At 43.4% G+C, this 26,864-nt stretch overlaps 1 protein-coding gene and 1 pseudogene across 1 annotated transcript in view; one reads left to right on the top strand and one right to left on the bottom strand.

The window, feature by feature from the left end:
• Positions 1-1,870: 1,870 nt before the first annotated feature.
• On the top strand, positions 1,871-6,647 carry LOC127678821 (nucleolin-like; annotated as a pseudogene).
• A 249-nt stretch (positions 6,648-6,896) lies between these two features.
• Positions 6,897-26,864, bottom strand: part of C1H10orf143 (chromosome 1 C10orf143 homolog) — a 35,501-nt gene continuing 15,533 nt past the window's right edge. The window contains exons 2-4 of the mRNA XM_052196414.1: positions 16,098-16,259; positions 15,936-15,998; positions 6,897-7,445 (exon numbers count right to left, since the gene is read on the bottom strand). Coding sequence (XP_052052374.1) covers positions 7,416-7,445; positions 15,936-15,998; positions 16,098-16,259 — 255 coding nt within the window. The 3' untranslated portion in view covers positions 6,897-7,415. The remainder of the gene's footprint in view (positions 7,446-15,935; positions 15,999-16,097; positions 16,260-26,864) is intronic.

Below are 26,864 nucleotides of genomic sequence, written 5' to 3'. Positions count from 1 at the left end.
GACCACAGCAACACTGGCAGTGGCTTACAGTTTCAGATTTGGACCATTGTCATCATGGCAGGAAGCATGGCAGCGTGCAGGCAGACATGGTGCTGGAGAAGGAGCTGAGAGTTCTACATCTTGATCTGAGGGCAGCAGGAGGAGACTGCTTCACACTGGCCAGACTTCAGCTTATAAAACCTGAAAGCCCTCCTCCACAGTGACACACTTCCTCCAATAAGGCTACACCTCCTAATAGTGCCACTCCCTATGAGCCAAGCATTCACACATGAATCTATGGGGGCCATTACTATTCAGACTACCACCCTGAGCAAGCGTGAAAACCTGAGTTCCCATCTCCAGCTTCCATGTAAAAGTTGAGTTGGCAGCACCTGCCTGTAACCTAAGTAAGTGTGTAGGGAGTGAGGACAGATGGATCTCAGGGGCTCTCTGTCCAGCCAGGCTAGCTAATATAACAAGCTCCAGGTTCAGTGGTCTCCTGAGGAATGACATCTGAGCTTGACTTCCAGTCACTACAGGCAAGCAGGTACACACACATACACATAAAAGAAGTGGAAACAATTGTGTTTTAGGTGACGAAGTTTGAATGGTGTTAACATGCCCTTCTCTGTTAAAGATTTAACATGCTCAAAGTTTCTAGGGTGAATGTTTTCAAGTTGTTGGTTTAGAAATTGCCATCAATTTACTTTCAGACATGCTTAAAGGTGTTGCATACTTTCATATTTTTACCCTAATGTAAAACCCAACAGTGGCAAATTAAAGGGACGAATGAGAACTTATCTAATGACACACACACACAAATGCCCAGCGTTTTCTTGGGTGGAAGGAAATGTCTCTCTCCTCTTCTTGACCAGAGAAACAATGAAGCACTGGGAAGAGATAATCCCATTTCACGCTCCTCCTGGGGTGGCTGGAAAGCCTGCTTAGTGAGATCTGTGCAGGTTCTGCCATTGGCTAACAGGCTGTGCTTAGCACCTGTGGGGCTGACAAGGGGCCTGGCAGGGAGAGCAAGCTGTGTAAGGACAGCTGGCCTGGACAGCCCCAGCAGGCTGCATGCCCCACCCCCAGGGGCTTCCAGAGCTAAAGAAGCATCTATCAGTACACCTCTTTGCTGAATCCACATATCCACTGGCAGCAGGACACACCGGGGCTGCATAGCACAGGGCTGGCCAAGTGAGACCTGGTTAAGAATGACCATTCTGCTGCCTTAAATCTTAAAAGGATGACATTGGCACCTTCTGCCTCAGGTGCTGGCTGTAGCTGGCATTTAGTTGTATGTGCCCCAGTGTCTCACTGTCCTCAGCTGAGCTTGCCATAGGAGTCACCTGAGCTTCCCTAGGCTCTTCTGCACTGCCCGCTCACCGTACATGCTCTTGTCATAACCTGCCATCATTGTGAAACTCACAAAGGCCAGTAGAAATCACAGTGACTCTAAGAAAATGGCTCCTCCCGAATGGTGGGAAACAGTGAAGGTGATGGAGATGATGAAGAGGTAGTCATTCCTCAGAAAACAGGCAAGAGCAAAAACAAAAACAAACCAAAAATAGTAAGAAAGGTAATCATTTCACAAACAAGAAAGGTTAAAGTTGCTACACATACAAAAGCATTGGTAGCAACCCCTGTTTAAAAAAGGAAAGCAAAAAAAAAAAAAAAAAAAAAAAAGGAAAGCAGTTGCCGGGCGATGGTGGCCCACGCCTTTGATCCCAGCACTTGGGAGGCAGAGGCAGGCGGATTTCTGAGTTCGAGGCCAGCCTGGTCTACAGAGTGAGTTCCAGGACAGCCATGGCTACACAGAGAAACCCTGTCTAAAACAAAACAAAACAAAACAAAAGGAAAGCTGTCACTCCATCTGAGGATAAGTATAGTGAGGATGCGGAAGGAGGAAGACGGTGATGAGGATGAGGATGGGGATGATGGTGATGAAGATGAGGAGGAGGATTCATTTGAGCTGCCACTTGTGAAAGCAGTGAAACCAGAGAAAGCAGCAGTTGCTGCTCCTGCCTCAGAGGATGTAGGATGAGGGAGATGAGGAGGAGGAGGAGGAGGAGGAAGATGACTCTGAAGAAGATGCTACAGAGATCATACCAGATCAAATGGGAGCAAGCTCCTGTAAAAGTTGTTCCTATGAAAGCCAAGAGTGTAGCCATGAGGAAGATGAAGATGATGATGAAGAGAAGGAGAAAGAAGAGGAGCCTGTTATAGCAGCGCCTGGAAAACAAAAGAGGGAAATGACGAAATAGAAAGAAGCTCCTGATGTCAAGAAACAGAAAGTGGAAGGCTCAGAACAACCCCTTTCATGGGGAACCTTAACCCCAGCAAATCTGCTGCTGCTGATTTGGGCTGTTAAAAACTGCCCAAAGACTTTTTACTAAAACTGATCTTGTCAGAAGTGGTACAAACAGGAAATTTTGTTACAGGATATTTGATGGTTGTACATGGAAAACATAATTGTTAGCAAAATCTACAAGCTTAGATAGGTATTGTATTTGTCAGATGCAGTTGGATGTGTCCTGAAGAATTACAGTTTGGGTGTGTGTCTCTAAAATCCTCCATAAATAAGAATGTTAGAGAATGGAAAGTTCCTGCCTATTGTAAAGCAAGTTGCTTAGGAAAGGTCTTGTGTTCTTTGACCTGAGCCACAGTCAGCTGGGTGGCCTTGAACCACCTCACCATGAAGGTGAAATGGTCTGGCCCCTGCTGACTTGGCTTGTGACCCTCAGCCCCATTGGGACAGTGACATGGTTCAGAGAAATGGGAATTTCTGGTTTTGTTGGAGATTCAGTTGTGTCATGCAATTTTTTTCGGAAAGCTGAAGCAGACATGTGAGAGGATGTTTTGCTGCGAACAGACATGGGTGTTTTTCTGGAAGCTGCCTGGTGAAAGGGCATGTGATGTTTTCACTGGAGCAGACACTTAAAAGTACATGTGATGTTTGGAAAGAGTATAAATAGAACCCAACAGATAGTGGATGATGCTCTTGCATTGGTTCACCTTGTAACTCTTTCCTGGTCTTTGGTGGTCTTCACTGACTCTAGTCGTCACTGATAAAACTCTTGCATTGGTTCACCTTGCTTTCTTTGCATGTCTTGACTTTGTAAAGAGAAAAGTGCCGGAGATTTTTTTTTAGTACTCTTCAAGTTTCTTGCTACTTCCTTGGACTCATGTTGATTTGGCGGAGCCTCAAAGTTCTTCTGGACTGAGCTGCTACTACGGATTCCTGTTTGGTGTTTTGGACTGGTCTGCCAATATCCTGTCAACAAAGACAGGAACCGCCCCCAAAAAGCTACTTCTAAATGGGTCTACATCCCATTTCCTATCAACCTTTCTTTTCTCCTACCTCTGGTTAGATGGGCTAGAAGGGAAGTTGAAGGGTTTAAAAACTCTTATTAAAGTAGATTTTGAAAAATGCAAGCCTACAGTTCAGCCTGCCAAGTGTTTAGGGGAGGAACTAGAGACTAGCAATTAGACCTTTGATAGAGGTCTCTCTTTTGGCTAGGAAGAGCCTTTATGGAAGGAATTCTCAGGAATACAGTGGGATTTTTCTCTTCGGGCTTGCAGGAACAACAGAGAAGCATCTGGCAGGACACAGGTAAAACAGTATTCTAGGAAAGAGAGCTAAGGTGCCCTTATGGGTTTGAAGGAGCTTAAAAGAAAGGCAGACTAGGTGGAATAACACAGAGAGAGATTTCTCAAGAACTAGCAGTTTAGTTGCAGATTAAGGCTTGTAAATACATATTTCATATATACTTCAGAAAATAAAGTTACCTCCCTGAGCTAGTAGGTTTTTGCCTCAGTTTATATACCTCCCATATCTTTATTGGTATAAATATTAGATAATTAAGACAGTTACAAACTTTGGGTATGTGAATTTTAAGTCTGCTAAAAACCTAGAAAAGGCCTTGGAATTCACTGTTTTGACAAGTGTTTGGCAATATAATTAAAGTAGGAAAAAAACCAAAACAAAAAAAGAAGAAGAAGAAAAAAGAAAGAGACAGTAAGAAAGTAGTATTTGCAAGAACACTTTTTGTCAAAAATCATCTTTCAGCATCACTGAGGATGAAGTGCTGAAGATGCCACAGAGATCAGATTGGTCAGCAAGGGCGGACAGGTAAAGGGATCTATCATTCATGACTTTAAGGCAGAAGTCAATGCAGAGAAACAGTCTGAGAAAAGCAGGGGGCACAGCTTGATGGGCAGAGAAAAGACAAGACAAGAGAGAGCTGGAAAAGCACTTAGAGTGGGGACACAAACACTGTGGTTTAAAGTAACTTTCCTACAGTACAACAGAAGAAACTCTTCAGGAAGTATTTGAGAAAGCAACTTTTATCAAAGTGCTCCAGAATCCAAGTGCAAATCTAAAGGGCATGCGTTTATAAAATTTGCCTCATTTGAAGATGCTAAAGCTTTAAACTTTGTAGGAAAATGGAGATTGAGGGCAGAACAATCAGGCTGAAGTTACAAGGACCCAGGAGATCGCTTAATACAAGAAGTCAGCCATCCAAAACTCTGTCAAAGGTCTGTCTGAAGAAACCCCTGAAGAGACCTTAAAAGAATGAGGGCGCCATTCATGCAGAATAGTCACTGCTCAGGAGACTTGGTTCCAGAGGGTTTGGTTTTGTAGAATTCAACCATGGGAAAGATGGCAACATTGCCAATAAGGCCATGGAAGATGGAAAAATTGATGGAAAGAAAGTTACCTTGGACTGGACCAAGCATACAGGTGAAAGTGGCTGAGGTGGGGGCAGAGGAGGAAGAGGCAGACTTGGTGGCAGAGGCCAGGGAGGCTTTGGAGGTGGCAGAGGCTTCCAAGGTACCAGACAACAGAAATCACGCCACAAAAATGGAAGACAACGTTTAAAATGTTTCTTCTATTCTTGCTTTCCCCTATTCATTTGAAAGAAAGAGCTCTGGGGTGTTTCCTATTTTCTGTTCAATGACAGAGGCTTCTGAGGATATTCTAAGACAGTAAGAACAGAACTGTGTAGTCTAACTTGGAATCTATATTGATAATATCTCAGGAGAGATACCCTGTTGGTTTTGACTGGATATTCATAAAAATTTTTGTGATTTGTTCAAGACAGGGTTGACCACCCAGTCATATACCTTTTAAAAGATGAGTAATAGAGCTAACCCTTACCTGTATGTTCTAAATTTATAGTTTCATCACATGTAGCAAACCATCAAACCATCTTTTTCCTACAAGAAAATGATAATGATTCTGATGATATGAATGACACCAGGTGACATTTTGTTAGAACCAAAGAACTGCTTCAGGCCACTGAAACCCATGATCTCCTACGGGTGGGCTTGTTATCCCGTTCTTCTGCCTTGAGTTGTTTTATACTCATACTGAGACCGGTTTAGACGAGATGTTACCCAAATGTTCCTTGTCCCTACCCTCACAGCTGCATGGTCTATAGGAGAGAGGCTGGGTCCAAGGACCAGTGGTCACAGTCATGAAGAGAGAGAATTACAGAGCTGGGAAAGTGGGGTCCAGGTGAGGGCGAGGATGGCGAAGGTGGCAGGGTAAGCTGGAAGATGCAATGCCATGCTATGCTGCTCTCCGAGGCTAGCACGGCCACAGGTGGATTCCTGTTGTCAGCGGTGAAGGCAGAAAGTCTGGGATATCAGAGCCCCACATGTGCTGTCCAGTGCCACCTCCTCAGTGTTCTTGCTCCATACGGTCTAGAATTCCAGGCATCTCAGATGAAACAATTGGTTCCACAAGCTGGCCCACCTCATCCACCCTCTGGCTCTTTTCCCTTGGTAATCTCCCCTGACTTGGCTTCACAGAAGAAAAGGGACATGCAGCAGGGGAAATGGCTGTCACAGGAAACCCCCCAGGCCCTCTGAATGTGCTGCTTTCAATGCTGATGGACAATTCCATGTGTCACTGCCATCCAATACAGATGAGGAGAAAAAGTCTTAAAGAATGTCTTGGGCAGGAAAGGGTTCAGTGGGTGAGGGTGCTTGCTGCCAAGCCTGACACCTGAGTTTGATCTCTAGGTCCCACATGGTAGTAAGAGAACTGCTCTAGCAAGTTGTCTTCTGACTTCCATATATATTCTGGACACACACACACACACACACACACACACACAGTGAATAAAATTTTTTAAAAGTTTTAAGGTCACTCATGACACTTCCAGTAGACAGAAGACAGAATCAAGAGTCTGCTGTGATCCAGCATGGAGCAGTGATGTTTCTCATGGGCTAGATGATGGTCAGAGGGACTGCTGGGTTCACAGTCCGGGTGAACTGTGTACTTCTGCAAACACAAAAACACCTAGCATAAAAATACAGACCTCTCTTTCAATGCATTTGGGGATAGAGTTTATAGATGAAAATAAATAGGAGTTTAGGAAGTTTCTATTTGTTTATAAAAATTAATGTCATTTTTGAGAAAAACAAACAAATGAAGACCAGCCTTCCTCCAATATTTGAAGGCCAAGAACTACAACCTGTCTCTCAGTGTTGTCTGTTTTAGGCATGGGCTGTCATGTCTCAGCCAGCTGCAGTGCTGGCTTCTTCCCTGGTTTAACAGCTATGTCCTATGATGTTGGAGCATCTCCTCACAAACAGCATCACACTAGTTCTGGCAACCTGGTTCCCCCTGTCCCCGTTCTGCAGTGTGGGCCTCACCATGACTACATATCAGGGTTAGTATACATGAGGTTCTTCTATGTATTCCTGGCAGGGAACATAAGCCCTGTAAATAACATAATGGACACATGGAAGACATGGCCGGGGCCCTCCTCCAAGCTTCCAGTTAAAGAACATGAAATCAGTTCTATAATCCAGTCATCTCTATAGGACCTCCACTCAGGAAGCTTCCTGATGTGGGGAAAGCAAGGTCAGTCTCCAGAGTTACACAACACACCAAAGCCAGACAGCTGTCCACAATTTCCATTTTAATATAAATAGGGTTCTGTTTCTGATAACTTCAGTTGGAGAATTACATAGCTTGATTGGACATCAGCATTTAGTAAAATTCACTTCAAGATTATAGAGCATTTAAAATACAAAAATAAGTCTTTTAATTAAAAAGAGTATATGAGAAGCCCAGTAATGTCCAGAAACAACCCAAAGTCCATAGGCAGGGAAGTGTCTGGCTGAGCCTAATGATTACATGAGCTATGAGGCTCCAGACAGTTTGATACAGAGTTTGCTGACTTCTATGTAATTTCCTGCCCAGCAGAAGACATTAGAAAAGAGGCTGAGGTGAGCCATCCCACTCAGGATGTTCCTGGCCTTCTGCAGGACAGTGGGATTACCTGAGAGGCAGACAACCTCCGAGGGAGCCCTAGCCATCATTTAGACAGGTGGGCAGCCAGGCAAGCTGTAAGGGATGTGCACTGGCCATCATGTGAGGATTCAAACTCAACTGGAATCTTCGTTCATCCCGTTTGCATCTTCTAATGGTTGCCGGTATGGTTAAAATGGCCCTGCAATGGTGAAAGAATACACTGTGAGCATTAATTCACTCTATATTCATTAACAGGCTTCAGTTAGACATTCACCAACACAGAGAACACCATAATAACTGGGCTAGCTTGGGTGTGATGACACATGCCTATAATCCCAGCACATGTGAAGCTATGACAAGAACACGGCCAGCCTGTGCTACAGAAGCCTTCACAATGAGACCCTATCTCAAAAATAAAATAATAGTAATAATTAATATATTGACAGGGGAGAGAGAAACACACACACACACACACACACAGTATATAGGCTAGCAGTTGTGTACCACCTCTGGAGTACTGGGATTACAGAAGTGATACCAGGCCTGGCTTGTACTTGTAAATAATGGCTTCAAAGTCATAACTTATATATCTATTAATGCTCATTACACTGTAACTAAGGGACTTGAAGTATTCCTAATGCCACATAGAACAGCTTAAACAAATGTTACATTCTCTATTACTTGGAGAAAAAGAATGAAAATATCATTCAGCTAGTCATAAAATAAAAATTTAAAACATGCTCTCAGAATACTGAAATAGGATTCAAAACAACAGCAGCGTGGCTTGATACTCATGTGGCTATCTGGAAGTCCCCAGGATCATAATGGTTCCCACTGGGGCACCTCACCATCCTTCTGAAGCAGGCCTCTCATGGCTCTACTGAAATAAATGGGAGAACCAGTAAGATTGAGGATGACAGCTGGCCAGGCACTGCACTAATGTGCAACAAGAGGTCTCATCAAAGAAACTTTTGGCCACAGGCAAAAGACGACTGGTATCCCTGCCTACGAGGCCTACCCTAAAACACTAACTGACCCAGGGGCTAAGACCCAGAAGTGTTGGGTGCCCAGGAAATGAGGCGATAACCATCCAGCCAAGGGTCTCATGCAGTCTCCAGAAAGCAGGTGCTGCCAGGGGTGAGGGGTGGGGGTGGGGGGACGACTCAGTTCAGGCCTTGCCTGGAGAAGACCTGGCAGGTGGCCATGTATCCATTTTATGCCAGTGACTCTGTGGCTCACCTGTATTGTGGTATTTGGTCAGTCCAATTTGTGTTCCCTGCAGATTGCATGTGCAAATCCAAGAGTTATTTGGATTTGTGAATGAAAGATATAATATATGTCAGTTAATTTTGATACGTCTTGGGTAGCTCAAAGGCTGGGCACTTGTATTTCTTTCTGTGGCTAGTAAACACTCCCCTCTGGTATTCTGGAGTTAACATCTTTAAAAATCTATATTTCATCTTTGTTATCCCAGACCAAATGGAGGAAGTGGCTATTAGAGCCATTTACCTAAATTTTTATATGGCTGGTCTGTCCTATGCCCCTCTTGTGGTGATTCTCTTCTTCCTCTCTTCTCTCTCCCAAGCTTGGGAAACCTAAAAGTTGCACCTCTGTCTGCCTGCCCAGCCATTGGCTGTTAGCGTCTTTATTTATCAATCGGAGTCAACCGGGGTCAGGGTCCCTCAGTGTCTTACATGTTGACACTCATGTAAGCAGTTTTGGGGACCAAAATTAACAATATAACACAAGCAGCAATAGGCCAAACCCACTTCATTTCCCCCTTTTTGTCCAATGAAAAAGGCTTTCTCTCAGACATAAATTGAGCACAACCATACAATTATGTAAATTATAAAGTATGATATATAATTAACATCTAGTTTATCATTTTTGTCAATTAGATAAAGTATTTTATTATCTATCTTAACTTAAAAAGCTCATAATTTTATATTTGAATTAGGTTTCGATTTTAGCTTCCATTACCATCTGAAAACCATTCTTTTGAATCTATATCATCTCTCTCAAAGCTAAACAACTTGAGTTTCATTATTAGACTAACTAGTTTTCAATCCTGTCAGAAATTTGAGAACTAAACAAATATAACCTAAATATATACAAAGCACAAAAAGATATCTTCTAAAACTTAAAAAAACACCAGAAGCATGTCTGATAGGGATGGTCTGCTCGCTAGGTAAGGGAAAAGACTGAGGCTTGCTGTATCTTGACAGTACGTCTCACCACCAACAAAGAGAAAGCCTGCCTTCTGTTGCTAAGACTTACATAGGGAACGTAAGGCAATGGTGGGAAACATCACAAAAGTCCAGTGTCTTCTCACTAAGCAAGATGATATTTATTTAGTTTGTATGTATGTGTGTGCAAACCAGAACATATATGTGGAAGTCAGAGGACAAGTTTTGGGGAACTTGGGGACGGATTCAGGTCCTCAGGACCAACAGCAAACACCTTTCCCTGCTGAACCATCTCACGGGCCTCAGGTTCTTACTTGATTCTATGATTGGGATGGAAATGAACTCATATCTGGTGGTTTCCAGCTGTGCTCACTGCTTCCTAGTCTTTCTTCAGGACCGAACCTATCAATCTCAATCAAGAATTCTATTTCCAACAAAACTATCTTTCAAAAGTGATTTAGAAATTAAGACATTCTTAGACAAACAAACATAGAAAGCCCCCTGCAGTGGGCCTGCTGAAATCCTGAAATCTACAAAGGACAGTTGACAGTAACCATTGGTGTGAGTAGCAAAACACTGGTGATGCTTCTTTTCTGGACTATTAGTGAATAATACTCCATGGTTTTGTGTATCTGTCTGCTCCACCCTCTGACTGAGTAGTTTACCTGCAGGCATTCCTGGATATTTTACATAGACGGCTATATAACCTGGAAACAATAACTTAATGTTTTCTGGTTTTCCTTGTCACTGCTTTTACTCAGTGCTCCTTTGTTCCTGTCTGCTGTACCAGCTGGAAGCTCTAGAGCTCTAGAACACGAAGAGAAACAGCCACAGCAAGTGTCCTGGTCTTCCTCTCGGCAATGGAGACACTTCCAGGAAGTTCAAGCAGGATAAACTCTGCTGGGGGGGGGGGGGTGCTTAATTAAATCACCAATTTCTTTTCCTTTCCTTTCCTTTCCTTTCCTTTCCTTTCCTTTTCCTTTCCTTTCCTTTCCTTTCCTTTCCTTTCCTTTCCTTCCCCTCCCTCCCTCCTCCCCCCCCCTTCTTTCTTTCCCCAGAGTCCTGGTCTCCAGTTTACCACAATCCTCTTGGCTCAGTCTCCTGAGCACTATGGAGTAGAGCACTAGGGAGTAGAGAGTGAAGATGGGAGCCACAGCTTATGAATTATTATGAGCAGGGCCTGGTGCTAACAGTGAAACACAATGACTGCTTGTGTTCATTTTTCTAACGTTAAACCAACCAACATAATGTTCTTTTTTTTTTTTTTTTTTTTTGATTTGGTGTTCTCTGTATATCCTGGAACTCACTCTGTAGACAAGGGTGGCCTCGAACTCAGAAATCCCGCCTGCCTCTGCCTCCCAGAGTGTTGGGATTACAGGCGTGTGCCACCACCTCCCAGCTATAATGTTCTTTTATATTGGGTATTATAAGCTGAAAAACAAAAACAAAACTACCAGGAATGGTAGGTTTTTGACAACTTTCTTGGTTTCTGACACTGTTAGTGGCCTGTTGGCCTGTGTATGTTCCCTTCTAGAAACAGTTTTGATAACTATGTGTTCCAGGAGATAGGAAGCTGAGCCCTCCAGTCAGAAGCCTAAGGAAGCAGCCACTTGCCCACAAGCTAGAGACCCCTGGACGTAACAAAGGTGTCACTCCAAGGTGCTAGTAAGAAGTCCTTCAAAGAAAATCCATCACTTCTCTTTAAAAGGCTATAGCTAGTCAATGGTAGAGCTTGATCCCTCTCTCTCCACACCAGAGGCACACTGGCCAACTGCTTATCTATAAAGGCCTTATGAGATAAAATTGGTGAACTCCACTGATCCACCTACGACACTGGCCTTTCTATTCTAGGGATTTGAGGGTGAAGGGCTGACAGAATAAGCTGTTCCTGAAACAAGCTGTGCTACCCTTCCCCAAACTCCCTACTTTGAGAACCAGCATCTCATTTCTGTCCCGTCGCCCAACCTGATCTTCAGACTGACACACCAAGTGTGGCCCCATTTCTTGGTGGCATGGAAAAGAGCAGGTATAACTGTCATCTAGACAGTCCTGCTCCACATACACTCAGAGATAACACAGAGGTAGGAGGCAACTACCAGCACCCTGCAGATCTGTGAGGAAAGTAAACCCAAGTGTTTTAGGGGTCACTCATGTGCAGGAAAAGAAGTAGAGAGGGCATTAGAGAGATGCCTGCATGGTGAAAAGCACTGACTGCTCTTCCAGGAGACCCAGGTGGGTTTCAAGCACCCCCAAAGTGGTTCATACTGTCTGTAACTCTGGCTTCAGAGCTCTGGTACCCTCTTATGGCCCTGGTAGGCACTGCATGCATGTGGTATACAGATACTACCAAGCAAAACATTTATACACATAAGATACATTTTAAAAAAATCTAAAGAAGTACAAAAAAGGTCTCTATTCAAAACAGAAATGTCAAACACTGGCTCTTGCTGTCCCTTTAGGTGATCCAAGTCAGCTGCAGGTTTACACTAAACAGCACTCTAACTCTGCACATACACACATATACACACGTGCGTACAAGTGCACACATACATAAACATGCCAAACCCATGTATTAAAACATATATATACCATATCAACGCATTACACACATATACCACACCCACCCATGTATTCCACAGACACACATACTACACACACATACATATATACCACACACCCATGCATTACTCATACACATACACACACACACACACACACACATATATATATATATATAACCAGACCCAGGCTTTCCACATATACCACACATGCATTCTACACACAAACACATAACATAAATACACACCAAATTTATACACATTTATATCATACTCACAATACATGTACATATCCCATATATGAGCATGTACAAACATCATACACATATAACACGTTTGACAACGCACTTCTATATAACTCATGAACAGTAGTATAGAGGTTTATCATTTACACCTAAATGAGAAAGAAGGGGAAAGGTTGAGGGGAGGGAGGAAAAGAGGGAGGGAGGAGAGTAGTTTTGTGATAACATTATAACCCCGGCCCCTCTCAGATCCTCTTCTGTTTATTCTGTAGCCCCCTGGCAGCATCATTACGCCTAACTTAATTGCTCTGAACTGACAAGGAGCAGCAGCGTTCCCATCCCAAGCTGACTACAGAGAAGTCAGCTGTTCAGTGACAGTCAGCACCGGGGCATGTGTGGAATGAAAGGGAATCTGCTGGTAACAGTCCTTACCCATTGTGTCTGAAGTGTAAGACAAGACAGTGTAAACCAGGAAAAGCAATGGCCGACAACTGTGGGGACGGACTCTTAAGTGCCCCAGAACCACACTGTTCCCCTCCGCATTCAAATCCTCAGGAGCAGGTGATGGGGGCTGAGAGGAGATGGTCTGAGTGATGACATGTAACACAAACCGAACTGGGACAATTATAGGGAAAAGTGTCAACAATTGCTCTTGTCTATAATCTCAGCACTCAGAGGCTGAGGCAGGAGGATTACAACTAATCTAGGTCAGTCCAGGCTACATGATAAGGTCAAGGGCAGCCTATGCTATGCAATGAGACTTTGTCAATCAAAGAAGCAAGCAAACAAAGGAACCCACATCAGCAGTTACTGAAATAGAAGCCACTGTATGAATGACTTGGATCAGGTGGAAAGATTCAGTGCAAATGTGGACAGTGAGACTAAGGATACATTGGGAAAAGGTCCATGCCTGGAGACAGGATTCAGTGATTAAAACCGGACAGGGGCTAGGAAATGGCGGCATACACCTTTGATCCCAGCGCTTGGGAGGCAGGGGTAGGTGGATCTCTGTGAGTCTGAGGCCAACCTAGTCTACAGAGTTAGTTCCAGAACAGTCAAGAGTATATCAAGAAACCCTGTCCCAGAAATAAAAAACCATGACAGAAGACTAAAAGATAGCTTGACAGAAAAAACACCTGCATGTGTACATGCATGAGGATTTCTATTGTGATCCCAGGAATCCATGAAAAAGACAAGCCATCATGGAAGTCCACTGGTAATTCTAGTACATGGAAGCAGAGATGGGGGATCCCTGGGGCAAACTGACCAGCTGGACTAGCCAGAATTAGTGGGCTCCAGTTTCAGGGAGCGGCCTGGCCTAAATAAGTGGAAAATGATCATAGAAAGCACTCAATGTCCAGTTTGAGCTTCCACACATGTTCAAATACATATTTATGCCCATATTCACGAAAACACGTGACACACAAATAAATATATACACATGCAAATAAACAGATAAAAGGCAGCTGAAGAGCAAGGAGCTCAGGTCCTATAGGGACAACTCTGCTCTGCCCAGGATTAAGAGCAAGAAGAATTAGTTGGATCAGCACACTACAAAAGCACAAAGAGGCCCGGGTCACACAGTGGATTTAGGGCAAAGCCACCAAACAAGCTGAGACGTACACGTGAGACTGCTGTTAGGGATTCCATGTGAACTAAACTGACATGGCCTCTGCCTCCATCAGAGATAGGGAGCCATCCTGAGTCAGGCTGGGAATGCGCAGGCAGGGATGCGCTCCTGTGCGTGCGGCCAAGTGCCTAGGAATGAGCCTGAGTTTAATAAAGTCCTCTGAAGTTTGCAGTTGCTGCCCACCAGTGATTTGCTCTTAAGTACTGCTCCCTGGGATCCTGCATCTCTAAAAATACTATTTGCTTTTTATTTAACACTGAACCTTTTGATGTTTTAGAATATAAGAATAGTAAGTGTCTTATTATTTTAAAAGCTTAGGAGGGCAACTAGCCGTATTATGAGAGAAAGAAGATATAGGCAGAGCAGTCTGTTCAAATAGCAGGAGGTGTGACTTTCCAAATTCACATTTCATTCTTTATTTACATAAGACTTTTAGAAACAGTGGGTGTAAATATTAAACCGCCTGAGCCTGAGTCAAATTTTATTGAGAGTAACTACAAATAAAAGGAAACTGATTTTTTAAAGTCAGTTTCTGAAATTTAGATGAAAAGAATATTGAGCATTAACCAAAAAAAATGATATTTACATATCAATGTAGGTTTTCTGCTCATAGATTCATTTCCTATGAAACTAAAGGAGGCAAGCCTGGGGAATTAGAAAGGAACAGAAAACCCTAAGCAAACAGGTACTGTTGTTCAAACAGAATATTAGCCAAAATGATCCAATCAGGTGCTTGAGCTAATTTTTTTTCTCCTTTAAGCCATTCATTCCAGAACACAAGCTCTAAGAGTGTTAGGAATGCATACGAATTCCAAATGTGCCTCTGACAGGCAGGAGGAGTTGAAAGCTATATCCCCTGGAAATGAGGTTGGGGGCAAGAAAGAGAACGATCCAGTGGCAACCAGAGATGTGATTTAACCACAGCCGGGGACAATTCTCAAGAAAAGTATGACCTATCTGCATCCTAGGGTATATTTGGCAGCCATGGGAACCAACCTAAATATACTAAATTCAAATCACTGCATCTTGATCAGAACTACAGCACACCTGCACGGCAGTGCTCTGCCGACACAACAGAGTAGCCAAGCGCACCTCCTGGAGGAAGCATAGCACTCAAGCTTGCTTCTGCACGCTCCTCCGATGTCTTCAGCTACTCAGATTCCGTGAACGGCAGCTACCAGGGTGCCAGGGCTGTCTAGTGCAAAACTCAGTGCCTGTCACTGTGAAACCCAGCAGCCAGTCAACCGAAGACACTTGTAAGTTACAGACTCAATCTTTTGCTCATCAGGAACAGCAATTCACTTCTCTGACGATCTTTAGGGGGCAATCTCTGACACTCAGACACAAGCTCACTCACCTGGTTTCTATGTGGAATTTAAATACAGTTCTATTTTATTGCAATATTGAGATTTCAAATTTAAAATAAAAAACCCAAGAATTACAGAGGTTATCAAAAACATATTAACTTGTTCTTAGAGTAAGTTCAATATTAATAACAAAGGCATTATTATGCTAATATACTTTATGATATTCCACCCTACAGCAGAAGCTGAGAACTGACTGGCGGTCTTTGACCTCCCTTTACTTTGAACTGATGGTGGGAACACTATGCTTCCTTCAGAAATCTACAGCTTATGCAAAGTTTATGGAAACACACTAGAAAAGTTTAAGCAGAAGAGGGAACACCCAGTGCTGATTGCCATTGGGATAATTTAAATAAGGGCATGTCTCTTCTCCAAGACGACCCTCAAGGTCTGTATTTCAGCCTAGCAGAGGGTCAACTTCTTTTCCTCAAGGTTGCTTTCTGGTCATCAGCACCTTCATACATGTATACATGCACGAATATTGCTTTTTAGTAGGAATTTTTAAAATATTTATAATTTCTATTTCTGAATATGAACCCGCAACATTTTTTAACCTCAACAGAATACTAAGACTAGCTCAAACCAACCTTTAATATTATTTACATCTCCCATTCCTTATGTATGTAACTGCAGGTTTTATTGACTGCTTTACAGATCTAATGTTTAAGAACTCTATCACTTATGTCTGTCTCAGTGAGGTCACACTTACAGATTCCCCCGCGATACACCTCTGGCAAGGCTGGGCTGAACTCCTTCCACCGTTCTGCAGAACCTAATAAACCAATCACAGGTATATGTGCATCAGCCCGGGGAGAGTCACGGTTTTACTAAATAAATTCTCACAGTAGGTTTGCTGGCAAGAGGGACATACCATGGAGCGCAGCCTCTCTGGGCTATACTCTGGCTGTGGCGCAGGAAGGCCTCGTGGCCTTGGCTCCTGGTCCTCTGTGCTCCAGGACAGCATGGCACAGGTGGTTAGCATGTGGCCGCTGCACTCATGTCCACTTGCTTCTGATCTCCTGCACGCCCGTTTCTGAAAAACAAGATTTCACTTTAGATGACCTCGGGCTACATAGAGCATGAACTGAATTTACTTTCTGAAAACTTGAGCTCCAAAACCAGACCCCTGTGAAGGTGGAAAACTTTATAGACCATGTATGGAGATGCCTTTCAGGACTAGCAGCCATCACTTACCTTAACCTTGTTAGTTCAAGCGCTGTCTGTAGTTACTGGCCTTGATAGATTTAAAATAGTCATTTTAAACAATTTTGGCTGAAATTCTGGTAATAAACTATTGTGACTGGTTTATTGAAAATGTACCAACCCTATAAATTCTCTTCAAGAAACTACTTCTAGGCTTCAACACATCTTGCTTAGCATCGAGCTGCATTCATTCTTAACGCAGTACACATGGCTCACTTGTGAATAATTCCCTTACTGGCAGGGAAGAACAAATTACTTTTATTGATCTCGGAGTCTGCACACACAGCCCATAACCAGGTAATTTTGGGGAAAGGTAACATTTGGTTTTTGCATTCACATGAAGTAAAGAAGGTTAATTCAAAGGTAGTCAGTCCTTCAACACTTCAAAAGAAAGTACCATGTCCTGACACCCTAAGGTGCATTCCTAGAGCCATCATGCTCTGGGCAATAGTCAGGAGGACCCTGTAAACACTCACCAACCTACCTTCAGCCCAGGGTCAGCATGCCCCTCCTGTAGCTACCCACAAAGGCCTATTTCTGGACACCTCCCAAGTCAGAAAACATTTCCTACTATGGTCTGGGCCCGCTGCTCTCCAATATCTATACTCAGTTGTAAAACACTGTCCTTTCCAAGAATGAGTTTCCCCAACTGTGTTTATTATCTACAGTGTTATTTATTTAATAATTCCCACTGGCTTTTAAATTTTATTTATCCATTGAAAGTTTCAAATATATAGTGAGTTTTAGTCATTACTATCTATATATTAGTTATTTTTGCTATGATAAAATAATAAAATATTTTCTATACTTCTATTTTTGCTCTGATAAAACACCATGACTAAGGCAACTCAGAGAAAAAAGCGTTTGTCTGAGCTTACAATTCCAGAGGTTTAGAGGTCATAGTGGTGCAGCAAAGGGATGGTGGTGGGAACAGGAAGCTGAAAGGGCAAATTCGTTTTTTTGGGTTTTGGTTTGTTTTTTCAAGGCAGAGTCTAGTCTCAAACTCACAGAGATCACCTTGCCTCTGCCTCTCAAATGCTGGGACTAAAGGTGTGCGCCACCATACCCAGCTTTTATATTCTTCACCACAAGCATGAAACTTGGAATGCTGTGTCTTCAAACTCTCAAAGCCTGAGCCCAGTGACACCATCCTCCAAGGTCACACCTTCCAGTCCTTCCAAGAGTTCCACCAGCTGGGAACCAGGTATTCAAACTTATAAGCTTACTGGGAATATTTCTCATTAGAATCACCATATTTCAATTCAAAGCCACCATGGGGTTGTAGCCACATGATAATGCAAAACATATTTAATGCAACGTCAAAAGTCCCCATAGCCTTTCAGTTCAACACTGTTTAAAAGTCCAATGTCTCTTTTGAGACTCAAAGCAATCTCTTGACCATAATTCCCTGTAAAATTAAAAAGCAAATTACAGACTTCCAGTATACAATGACACAGGCTCAGCAGTTAAGAGCACTGACTGCCTCTTCAGAAGGTCCTGAGTTCAATTTCCAGCAACCACATGGTGGCTCACAACCATCGGTAATGAGATCTGACGCCCTCTTCTGGTGTGTCTGAAGACAGCTACAGTGTATTTACATATAATAAATAAATAAATCTTTTAAAAAAACAAAACAAAACAAAAGGGAGGAGTGTGGACACAGTGAGGAACTCCTGGACGAAAGCAGGAAGGAAACCCAGCATCATAAAATTCAAATGCTGTGGCTCTGGGTATGATGTCACAGGGCTTGGACGGCTTAGACCCACCAGCTCAGCTGTCTGCAGCACCATCTCTCACCCCACACCCCTTCTTTTTAAGATTTATTTATTTGTTTGTTTGTTTGTTTTATGTATATAAGTATGGTATAGCTATATAGATGATTGTGAGCCATCATGTGGTTGCTGGGATTTGAGCTGAGGACATGTAACCACAACACCCCACTGAGAGGACCATGACAGACAGTCACTGTAAAGTCACACCTGGAGTCTTTCCCCATGCAGAGTATCACTAACATCTCAAACTCAGTCAATGGGAAGCATCTACCTCCTAAATCCCACCCTATTCCTCAAGGTTTATATAGTCCCTGTCCATACTGAATAAAGCAGACACGTCATTTCACCAAAGATCATTGTGAGTGGTTATTTCCCAAGTCACACTTGGGGAAGAGTTTTCTCTCCCAAAGCATTCATTGCTGGATCTTGGACCCACCTGGCTGTTGCCTTCCTGGTAGCTGATGAGAGACCTAGTACCCAGGCTACCCACACCACCTCTCTTCTTTCTAGGAGCTGTAACACTCCCGGCATTCCTAGCCAGACCAGAGCCCTGTGTATATTTGTCTCCGGCTCCACCTCACCCTCGTGTATATTTGTCTCCGGCTCCACCTCACCCTCGTTGGTCTGGTTTGGCACTGAGGCCTCTGACGCCTGAGGGAAGCTGGTGGGACAGTGGATGACAGCCCATATGTTAAGAGTTGTATAGCTTGGCCTTGTGGGAATCCTAAAAGCAGGAGTCTTTTGCTCCTTCTGCGTGCTTTTGGGAGCCTTTTCCTCCTACTGGGTTGCCTCCTCCAGCCTTAATAAAATGGAGGTGCCTAGTCTCACTGACACTTGCTATGCCACGTTTTGTTGATATGCACAGGAGGCCTGCCCTTTCCTGAAGAGAAAGGGAAGAGAAGTAGTTGGTGGGGAGAGGGAAGGAGAGGAGGGGAAGAGGGAGGGGAAACTCAGGATGCACTATATGAGAGATGAATAAATAAAAAATTAAATTTTTTTTCCAAAGAAAAACCTAAGCTAAAACAGGAAACAAGGATGTACATGCTTTGAGGTCTTCTTTCAATTTTAATTTATCTCGTTTATGTGACCATACATGTGTGTCTGTGTGAGTGTATGTCCACCACATGCATGCAGGTGCCAGGAGAGCCCCTGAAGCTACGGTCACAGGGACTGAAGCTCCTGAGGCTGGGGTGGAGGCAGGCTCTATCAAACCTGGCGTAGAGAGTTTAACAGTTTTGGGGGTGCGTTGTTTGTTTGTTTTTTAAATAAAGTCTTATGTGGCTAGCCTTGAACTTGCTGTGTAGCCAGGGATCCCTTTGAACTGAATTCCTGCTCCTGCCTCAGCAGTGCTGAGAATACAGGTAAGTTCCCATCCCAGCTTAAAACACTCAAGGCACAACGTACGTGAGAACTAATTCTGAAAGTCTCCTATTCTTAGACAGAATGAGCTGAGACTACAAAAACGAGAATTCTCTCTGAGTTAACTCAAAAATTCTGCATAATCCCAGCAAAAGTACCAACAAGCTATAAATATTTCCTGAGTAACACAAATAGACAGTAAAGGGCAAAGGGAAGAAGTACACAGCCCGCAGGAAGAAAGGCACAGACAGAGGCACCGGCACCGGGAGGAAACCACTCTGGACATTAAAACACACCATGATTGCATCATGGTATCAGGTGGGGACTTGTGCCAAAATAAATAAATAAATAAATAAATAAATAAATAAATAAATAAATAAATAAATAAATGGAGGGGGCTTTTCCAAAATTCATTTATTTTATTTTATGAAAATGACTGTTTTGCCTACATGTATGTATATGTACTATTTGTGTCCCTAGTGCCTGTAGAGTTTGGAAGGGGTCTTCAGGTTCCCTGGAACTAGAGTTACGGAGCTTGTGAGCTGCCATGTGGGTGATGGGAACTGAATCTGGGTCCTCTACAAAAACAAATACCTCAACCACTGAGCTACCTCTCCAGCCACCTCCTTCTTCTTAAGGACAAGGTTTTGTTATGCATCCTAAGCTGGCCTTAACTCATAGCAATCCTCCTGCCTTATCCTCTCATATCTGGTTGACTTTTAAAGACAGTATAAGTTATTTGGATAACTGGGCAGCTATTTGGAAAAAAGGAAACAAAAAACAAAGAAACAAACAGAACAACTAACCAAAGCTTTATCTGATACCTATTTACTATTTATTCATTCATTCATTTATTAATTAATTATTTGAGACAGTCTCACTATGTACCTCTGGCAATCCTGGAACTCATTATATAAAGCAGGCTAGCCCTCAACTTGCATAGATCTACCTTACAAATGCTAAGATTAAAAGTATGTAACTACCATACCTGGCTTTGACATCATATTTAAAAATAAACCAATGGAGCTAGAGAGATAGATCATTGAATAAGAGCACTAGCTGCTCTTCTAGAGGACCCAAGTCAATTCCCAGCACCCAGAAGGCAACTCACAACCATCTGCAGCTCCAGGGGACCCTATACCTTCTTCTGACCTCTGTACCAGATATGCACATGGTGCCTATTCAGACATGCAGGCAAAATGTCAATATATATTACATATATAAATTTTAAAAAATTAAAAATCAAATGGATCAGAGATCTAAATATAAAAGATGTCAAGTGTGAAGAATTGTACAGTCACTAGGGAAAAAGAAAAAAAAAGTCAGAGTGGCTTGCTTTGTAAAGTACTGGGAAAGATTTTCTACTGTAACTCAAACCAGAAGGCAACAGAAGCAGTCCTGATCCGTCTACCTAGATATACATGAAAGGCTCTTTAGAACAAAGTGACACAAGCATACAGGAAGGTCACAAAGCCCTGTAGGGCCAGCAGTGGGAGGCTGAGGCAGGAGGACCAGAGGCGGTTCACCTGAGAGCACACATGAGCTGCATGTGCATGCTGAAAGACCTGCCTCAAACACGTAGAACAATCGCTGGAGCCATGGCTCAGCCACTAAGAGAACCGTCTGCTCCTCCAGAGGACCTGGGTTCCCATCTATAACTTCAGTTCCAGTGGACTCAACGCCCTCTTCTGACTTCTGTAGATACTGCATACATTGGTGCACAGACATACACACAGGCAAAAACACCCATACACATAAAATGAAAATTAATAAAGCTTAAGAGGAAAACTAAAACAAATATTTCAATAAGCTTAAGATATTAAAAAAAACAATAAGAAACTATTTGAAGCATATGCTACAGAAGGCTAATGACTTTACTTGGGAAACTCAAAGGCCAAGAGAATCAAGCTCTGTGTGTGTGTGTGTGTGTGTGTGTGTGTGTGTGTGTGTGTGTAGTGGTGCATACTTATAGTCCCAGATATTGGGAGGTAGAGACAGGAGGATCAGGAGTCAAGGCCGGCAAAGGAAAGGAAAAAGGAAAGGAAAAAGGAAAGGAAAAAGGAAAGGAAAAAGGAAAGGAAAAAGGAAAGGAAAAGAAAAGAGAAAAGAAAAGGAAAAAATGAGTGCCACCACCCCTATAAACAGACAAACCATTTACAAGCAAGCAATTAAGAAGCCATCAAGGGCTGCACCTTTAATCCCAGCACTTGGGAGGCAGAGGCAGAGGCAGGTGGATTTCTGAGTTCAAGGCCAGCCTGGTCTACAGAGTGAGTTCCAGGACAGCCAGGGCTATACAGAGAAACCCTGTCTCAAGGGGAAAAAAAAAAAGAAGCCGTCAATGACAGCGTGCTCAAATGATTTATTTGTCAAGCTGATTAGATGATGAAAGGCCTGGGCATTAGTGGGCACGTCTTTAGAGGTGTATGTGATGGTGTTCCCAGAAGTCAGTTGAGGGGGTAAGCTGGGCCTTGAAGGTGGAGAGCCCCATTCTAAGGCTAGGATCCTGGACTAAAGAAAAGAAAAAAGGAAAAAAGTGGCTGAACACCAGGATTAATCTCTCTGCTTCCTGTGAACACAGCAATAAGAACAGTTACTAATACATTGGTATTTAGAAAAATATAAATAAAGCTAATATGTCATCATCAGCCTGGCAAAACTTTTCAAATGTGACACAGCCTATGGAAAACAAACATCTACAGAGCTGGCAAGAAAGAAGTCCATATGGTGAAGTTAGGAGAAACCCGCAGTTCTGCCTCCAGCGATCTCTACAAGGACACAGTACCAATACTGAAGCAACACCTGCATGGCACCTGCATGCAGCTCCTCACTGCAGCTCTGCCTAAACTGCAGAACACCTATAACAGTCTTCAGAGCCCGGCAACAGGGGAGGGCCTCTGAGTAACTTGGGTGTGGACAGGCCTGGGCCCTATGCTGAGCAGACAGGAGGAGGAACCTGTGACCCACACTGTTATCACAGCAGTGAGAACATTGATTAGGGACCTGCCAGGGCTAGATGCTATCTCAAAACAAGCAGCAGCAAAATCCCAAACCACAACAACAACAAAGAAGGAGGAACATTTATACAGAAGAATCTATAGTGATTTCTAGAATAGACTGCTAAATGCAGGAGAAAAGAATACGCAGGGGCTGAAGAGATGGCTCAGTGGTTAAGTGGCTGCTTGCACTTCCAGAGGTCCTCAGTTCAATTCCCAGCAACCACATAGTGATTCACAACCATCTGTAATAGGATCTGGTGCCCTCTTCTGGTGTGTCTGAAGACAGCTACAGTGTACTCATATAAATGAAACAAATAAATCTTAAAAAAAAAAGAAAGAAAGAAAGAAAGAAAAGAAAAAAGAATACACAGAGCTACCTCTCCTGTAAAGAGATCACAAGTAAAATACCTTAGATTGGGATAATGCTCATATGGAGGGCTTGCTGTGTGAGGTCAGAGCTGGACCCTAAGCATTATGAAAAGAAAAACAGGACATACGCACTTACCCATTTGTGTAAAAAGAAGCAAAGTTAAACAGCTTAAATAGGACAAGCCTGCCACAGGACACGCACAGTTTTCCAGCTAACGGACTCGAAGGGCTAACTGGACCCTGATCTAAAACCAACTGATTCATAAAGGCATCACTTGAGGCAGTGGGAGGGAGTATGCAAATTATCTCACTAGTGGTGAATAGGCAAGGAAATACATTGAAATGACCAAAGCTAGCAATATCATGGTAAAATAGTAGCTACCCAGAGAGAACGGGAACATTGGAACTAACTACTGCTGCCTATTTCTCATGGGTATGACATTAGAGATAACAAATATTTAGATGAGTATGCATGTATGTATACAGTATGATACTGGAGGTAGCAGACACACAGATGAGTGTGCATGCCTGTATACAGTAGGAGTAGGACGGTGGAGGTAGCAGACACACAGACGAGTACGCATGTGGATGCACCTGTAGTTGTTTACAGATTGTTTACAGTCTAGGAACAATTCAGAGAGCAACTGCCGGAAGAAGGCATCTTCTGTCCTTTCTCCATAGAGGTTGCAGGAGTTAAGCTTGGTGACAAGACTCTTGGCCCACTGAGCCTTCCCATCAGCCTGATCCTGGAACAGTCTGTGAACCAAAATACATAGGAAGTCCTTGTGAAATGATGAGGGACTGTCAACAGGGCGCAGGTACCCACCTGAAAAACTCCTACATGGCGGGCGCAATCTGAGCTATAAAGTCAAGGATAGCATTGGGTTACAATTCAGAGAGTACTAAACACCTACACCCCTGCTTATACTAAAAATAACCAGATAAATGCAAGGGGGAGACAAACTTAATAAAGGCCAAAGGTACAAGAGAAACACAAAATTAAAAATAAGTAAATACCACAATGATAATTAGGCAGGATTTGTCAATAGATGCTAGAAACTGGGTTATGGGCGTGGGGGCAGATCTCAGTAAGTAGCCCAGTAGGACTGGCTCCAACAATGACCCTTCCGCTTCATCTCTTAGAGTGTGGGAGTGCATGTGTGTGCCACAAGGCCTAGCTGGAACGGTAAGTTTTAAAAAGCCCTCTTTTCTGTAAGTTTCCTCAGTCACGGAATTTTATCACCGCAAGGGTTGCTGTCAACTCTTAGGCTAACATTACTATTCCCCACACCATCTGCACACGCTTTCATTTCCCCTGTCAGAAACACAGCGGCAACAGCTTCTCCTTTGCTCTTCTCTCAGTAATTGGATTCACTAGAAAGGGAAGCAGAAGCATAAACACAAACTAGAATTTATGTTTCACCAGTGAAATTCAAGATGCTTCTAGAACTATTCACAACATCTGTATGCAGTGGCACACCTGTTACAGGAAGGCCTGTAGACATGTGATTACCCCATGGTGATGAGCTCTCTCTATAGGTGGCTTAGGTGGTGGTCTGGGTCCTTAGTCCTTGATGCACGGTATTACCCTGATATCATGGTAGTCTCTGAGGGTGGGGGTGGGGGTTGAGGACATTATATACATGGTGACCCTCAGTCATCAAGGCAGATTAGATGACTTTCATTTCTGCTGTTTATGGATAGCAGATCACAAGTGATAATGATACACACGGTTATCTGGCCTGTAGTCCAGTTATGAAGGCCTGCCCTGGGCCTCAGGAAACTGATGGAGCAGAGGTGCTGGGACTGCCTATGCTGAAAGCTTTCTTCTCTCTGCTCCCTGCCAGGGAAGATCCGTTGGCCTTCATGAAGGCAGATGGTGATTTACTGTCAAACTAAAAAGACACTTCACTATATAAACAAAATTAAAATCCCAAGTGGACACAAAGACCCCATTACTTAACAGTAAATGAGGCAGGTCAGGTGAGCAGCAGCCTCACGCCAGCATGGCTGGAACGGGCTAAGCTGAGCAGGTGATCCTGCTACATCGGTGATGGGACAAAGTTGGGACAGGTTTCAGAATGTCTGGCTGCCCTCCCTGAGGATGAAGGAGGTCACCTCTTTGTTGATGTGGATGCTTCCTTTATTGGAAGTGATGGACCCAAATGACCTTAATGAATGAAGAGTCCAGAGGGAGGAGGGGGTTAAGACTTAGTAATTTGCCAGAAATGAGATTCAAAGGCATAGCTTCTTTGCTGACAAGATGAGCTCTTCCAGAAACTAGACAGGACATGCATGACCCTGACACTCCTGGAAACACACAAGGGACTGAGGATCCAGGAGACCAAACAGCAGCTCAGCTGTGGGGATGGCTCTGGGTTCTAAGGCACCTTCCCAAGTCCATCTTCCTACTACTCTAAACTCTAGAGCAGAGGCTCTCAATCGGTGGGTCGTGTGACTCCTTTCACACGGGTCACCAAAGGCCATCCTGCATGTCAAATACTTACATTATGATTCCTAATAGTAGCAAAATTACACTTAGGAAGTAGCAACGAAAATAATTGTATGGCTGGGGTCGCCACAATATGAGGAACTGTACTACAGGGTCACGGCACTATTGAGAACCACTGCTAATAAGAGTGGAGTAGATATAAACTGAGAACTGACCTTTGACTTCTCCCACAGGAAAGCACTGCCCAGTCTCCACTGTCGGCAGAGCGAAGAGATGGCCTACCAACCCAGCCCCAAGTGAAGCCCTTATAGTGTGCGTGTTAACATGACTCAGCATAAGTGATCTGTGCGCAGTATAAATCAGAAAACCAAGCCAGGCATGGTGATGCACACCTTTAATCCTGGCATCTCAGAGGCAGAGGCAGGCAGGCCTCTGTGAGTTCAAGGCCAGTTTGGTCTACATAACTGAGGCAGTCTCAAAAATAAAAATAATTAAAATTAAAATTAGAAAATTAGAAAACCGGGAGGAGTCACTAGAGATCAGTAAAGCACAGATGCCAAGTCCACAAGAAAACATATTTTATATAAAAATGAACACAAAAGAAATAACCTAATTTTCCAGGCATAGGGGTGTACACATGTAATCCCAGCACTTGGAAAGAGAAGGCAGGAAGATTGCAAGTCTGAGACAAACCTGAGCTACACAGTGACATGTTATGAAAATAATAATGATAATAAAAACAGTAGCAACACTGGTCTAATCCTTCATTATGGAGGTATTTTGAGAAGCTTTACTGAGGACCTTATCCTGAAGTTGGAACCCACTCTGCACAAACATCACTGCTCACATCCTGCTACAGGGAACGCAGCTGAAGGTTTCCCCAGCTTCACTCCATCTATAATAAAGACGGTTCTTTGTGCTGCAAGTTGGATGGCCATCAGTCTGCACAGGGAGCAGGGACTGCTGGGGAACCGAGATTAATAAGGCCCCACAGATTGCCATTTAGAGCGAAAGCATGGCTTCCATCAAGCAAAGACTCCTTCACGATGACATTTTCATTTGGAAAATGACCTTGCACTCTTGAGAGGTTTGCTTCCTCCAGCACATTGAATCTGGCTGAATGTCAAGCAGAAAGGGGCTGGAGGTTAGGCCTCTTACTCTCACACTTGGCCTCTACCTTACAAGGACTTAAGGGCTCTTGCCAAATAGACTGTGACATCTTAATGCTGCAGCCTCACTCAGCCATGAGTGTTATTCAAAGGACTCTCAACTGAATAGGCAAGATCTTCCAGTACTTCCCAAGCAATCCCAGCTTGCCAAAGAGATGGTGAGTTACAGCATCAGTAAGCCACAGTCAAAAGAACAGGCCAACTAACACTAGGATACATGGTTACTTGGAGGATGCAATGGAGAAGAGTAAGAGAAAAAGTCATTCCTTCACTTCTAATAAAAAGGTGTGGGGAGGGGGCTGGAGAGATGGCCCAGCA

Source organism: Apodemus sylvaticus, chromosome 1, assembly GCF_947179515.1.
Source record: "Apodemus sylvaticus chromosome 1, mApoSyl1.1, whole genome shotgun sequence".
Taxonomy (NCBI): domain Eukaryota; kingdom Metazoa; phylum Chordata; class Mammalia; order Rodentia; family Muridae; genus Apodemus; species Apodemus sylvaticus.
The sequence above is the reverse complement of the archived record's forward strand: the minus strand, read 5'-3'. Positions and strand labels throughout refer to the sequence as shown.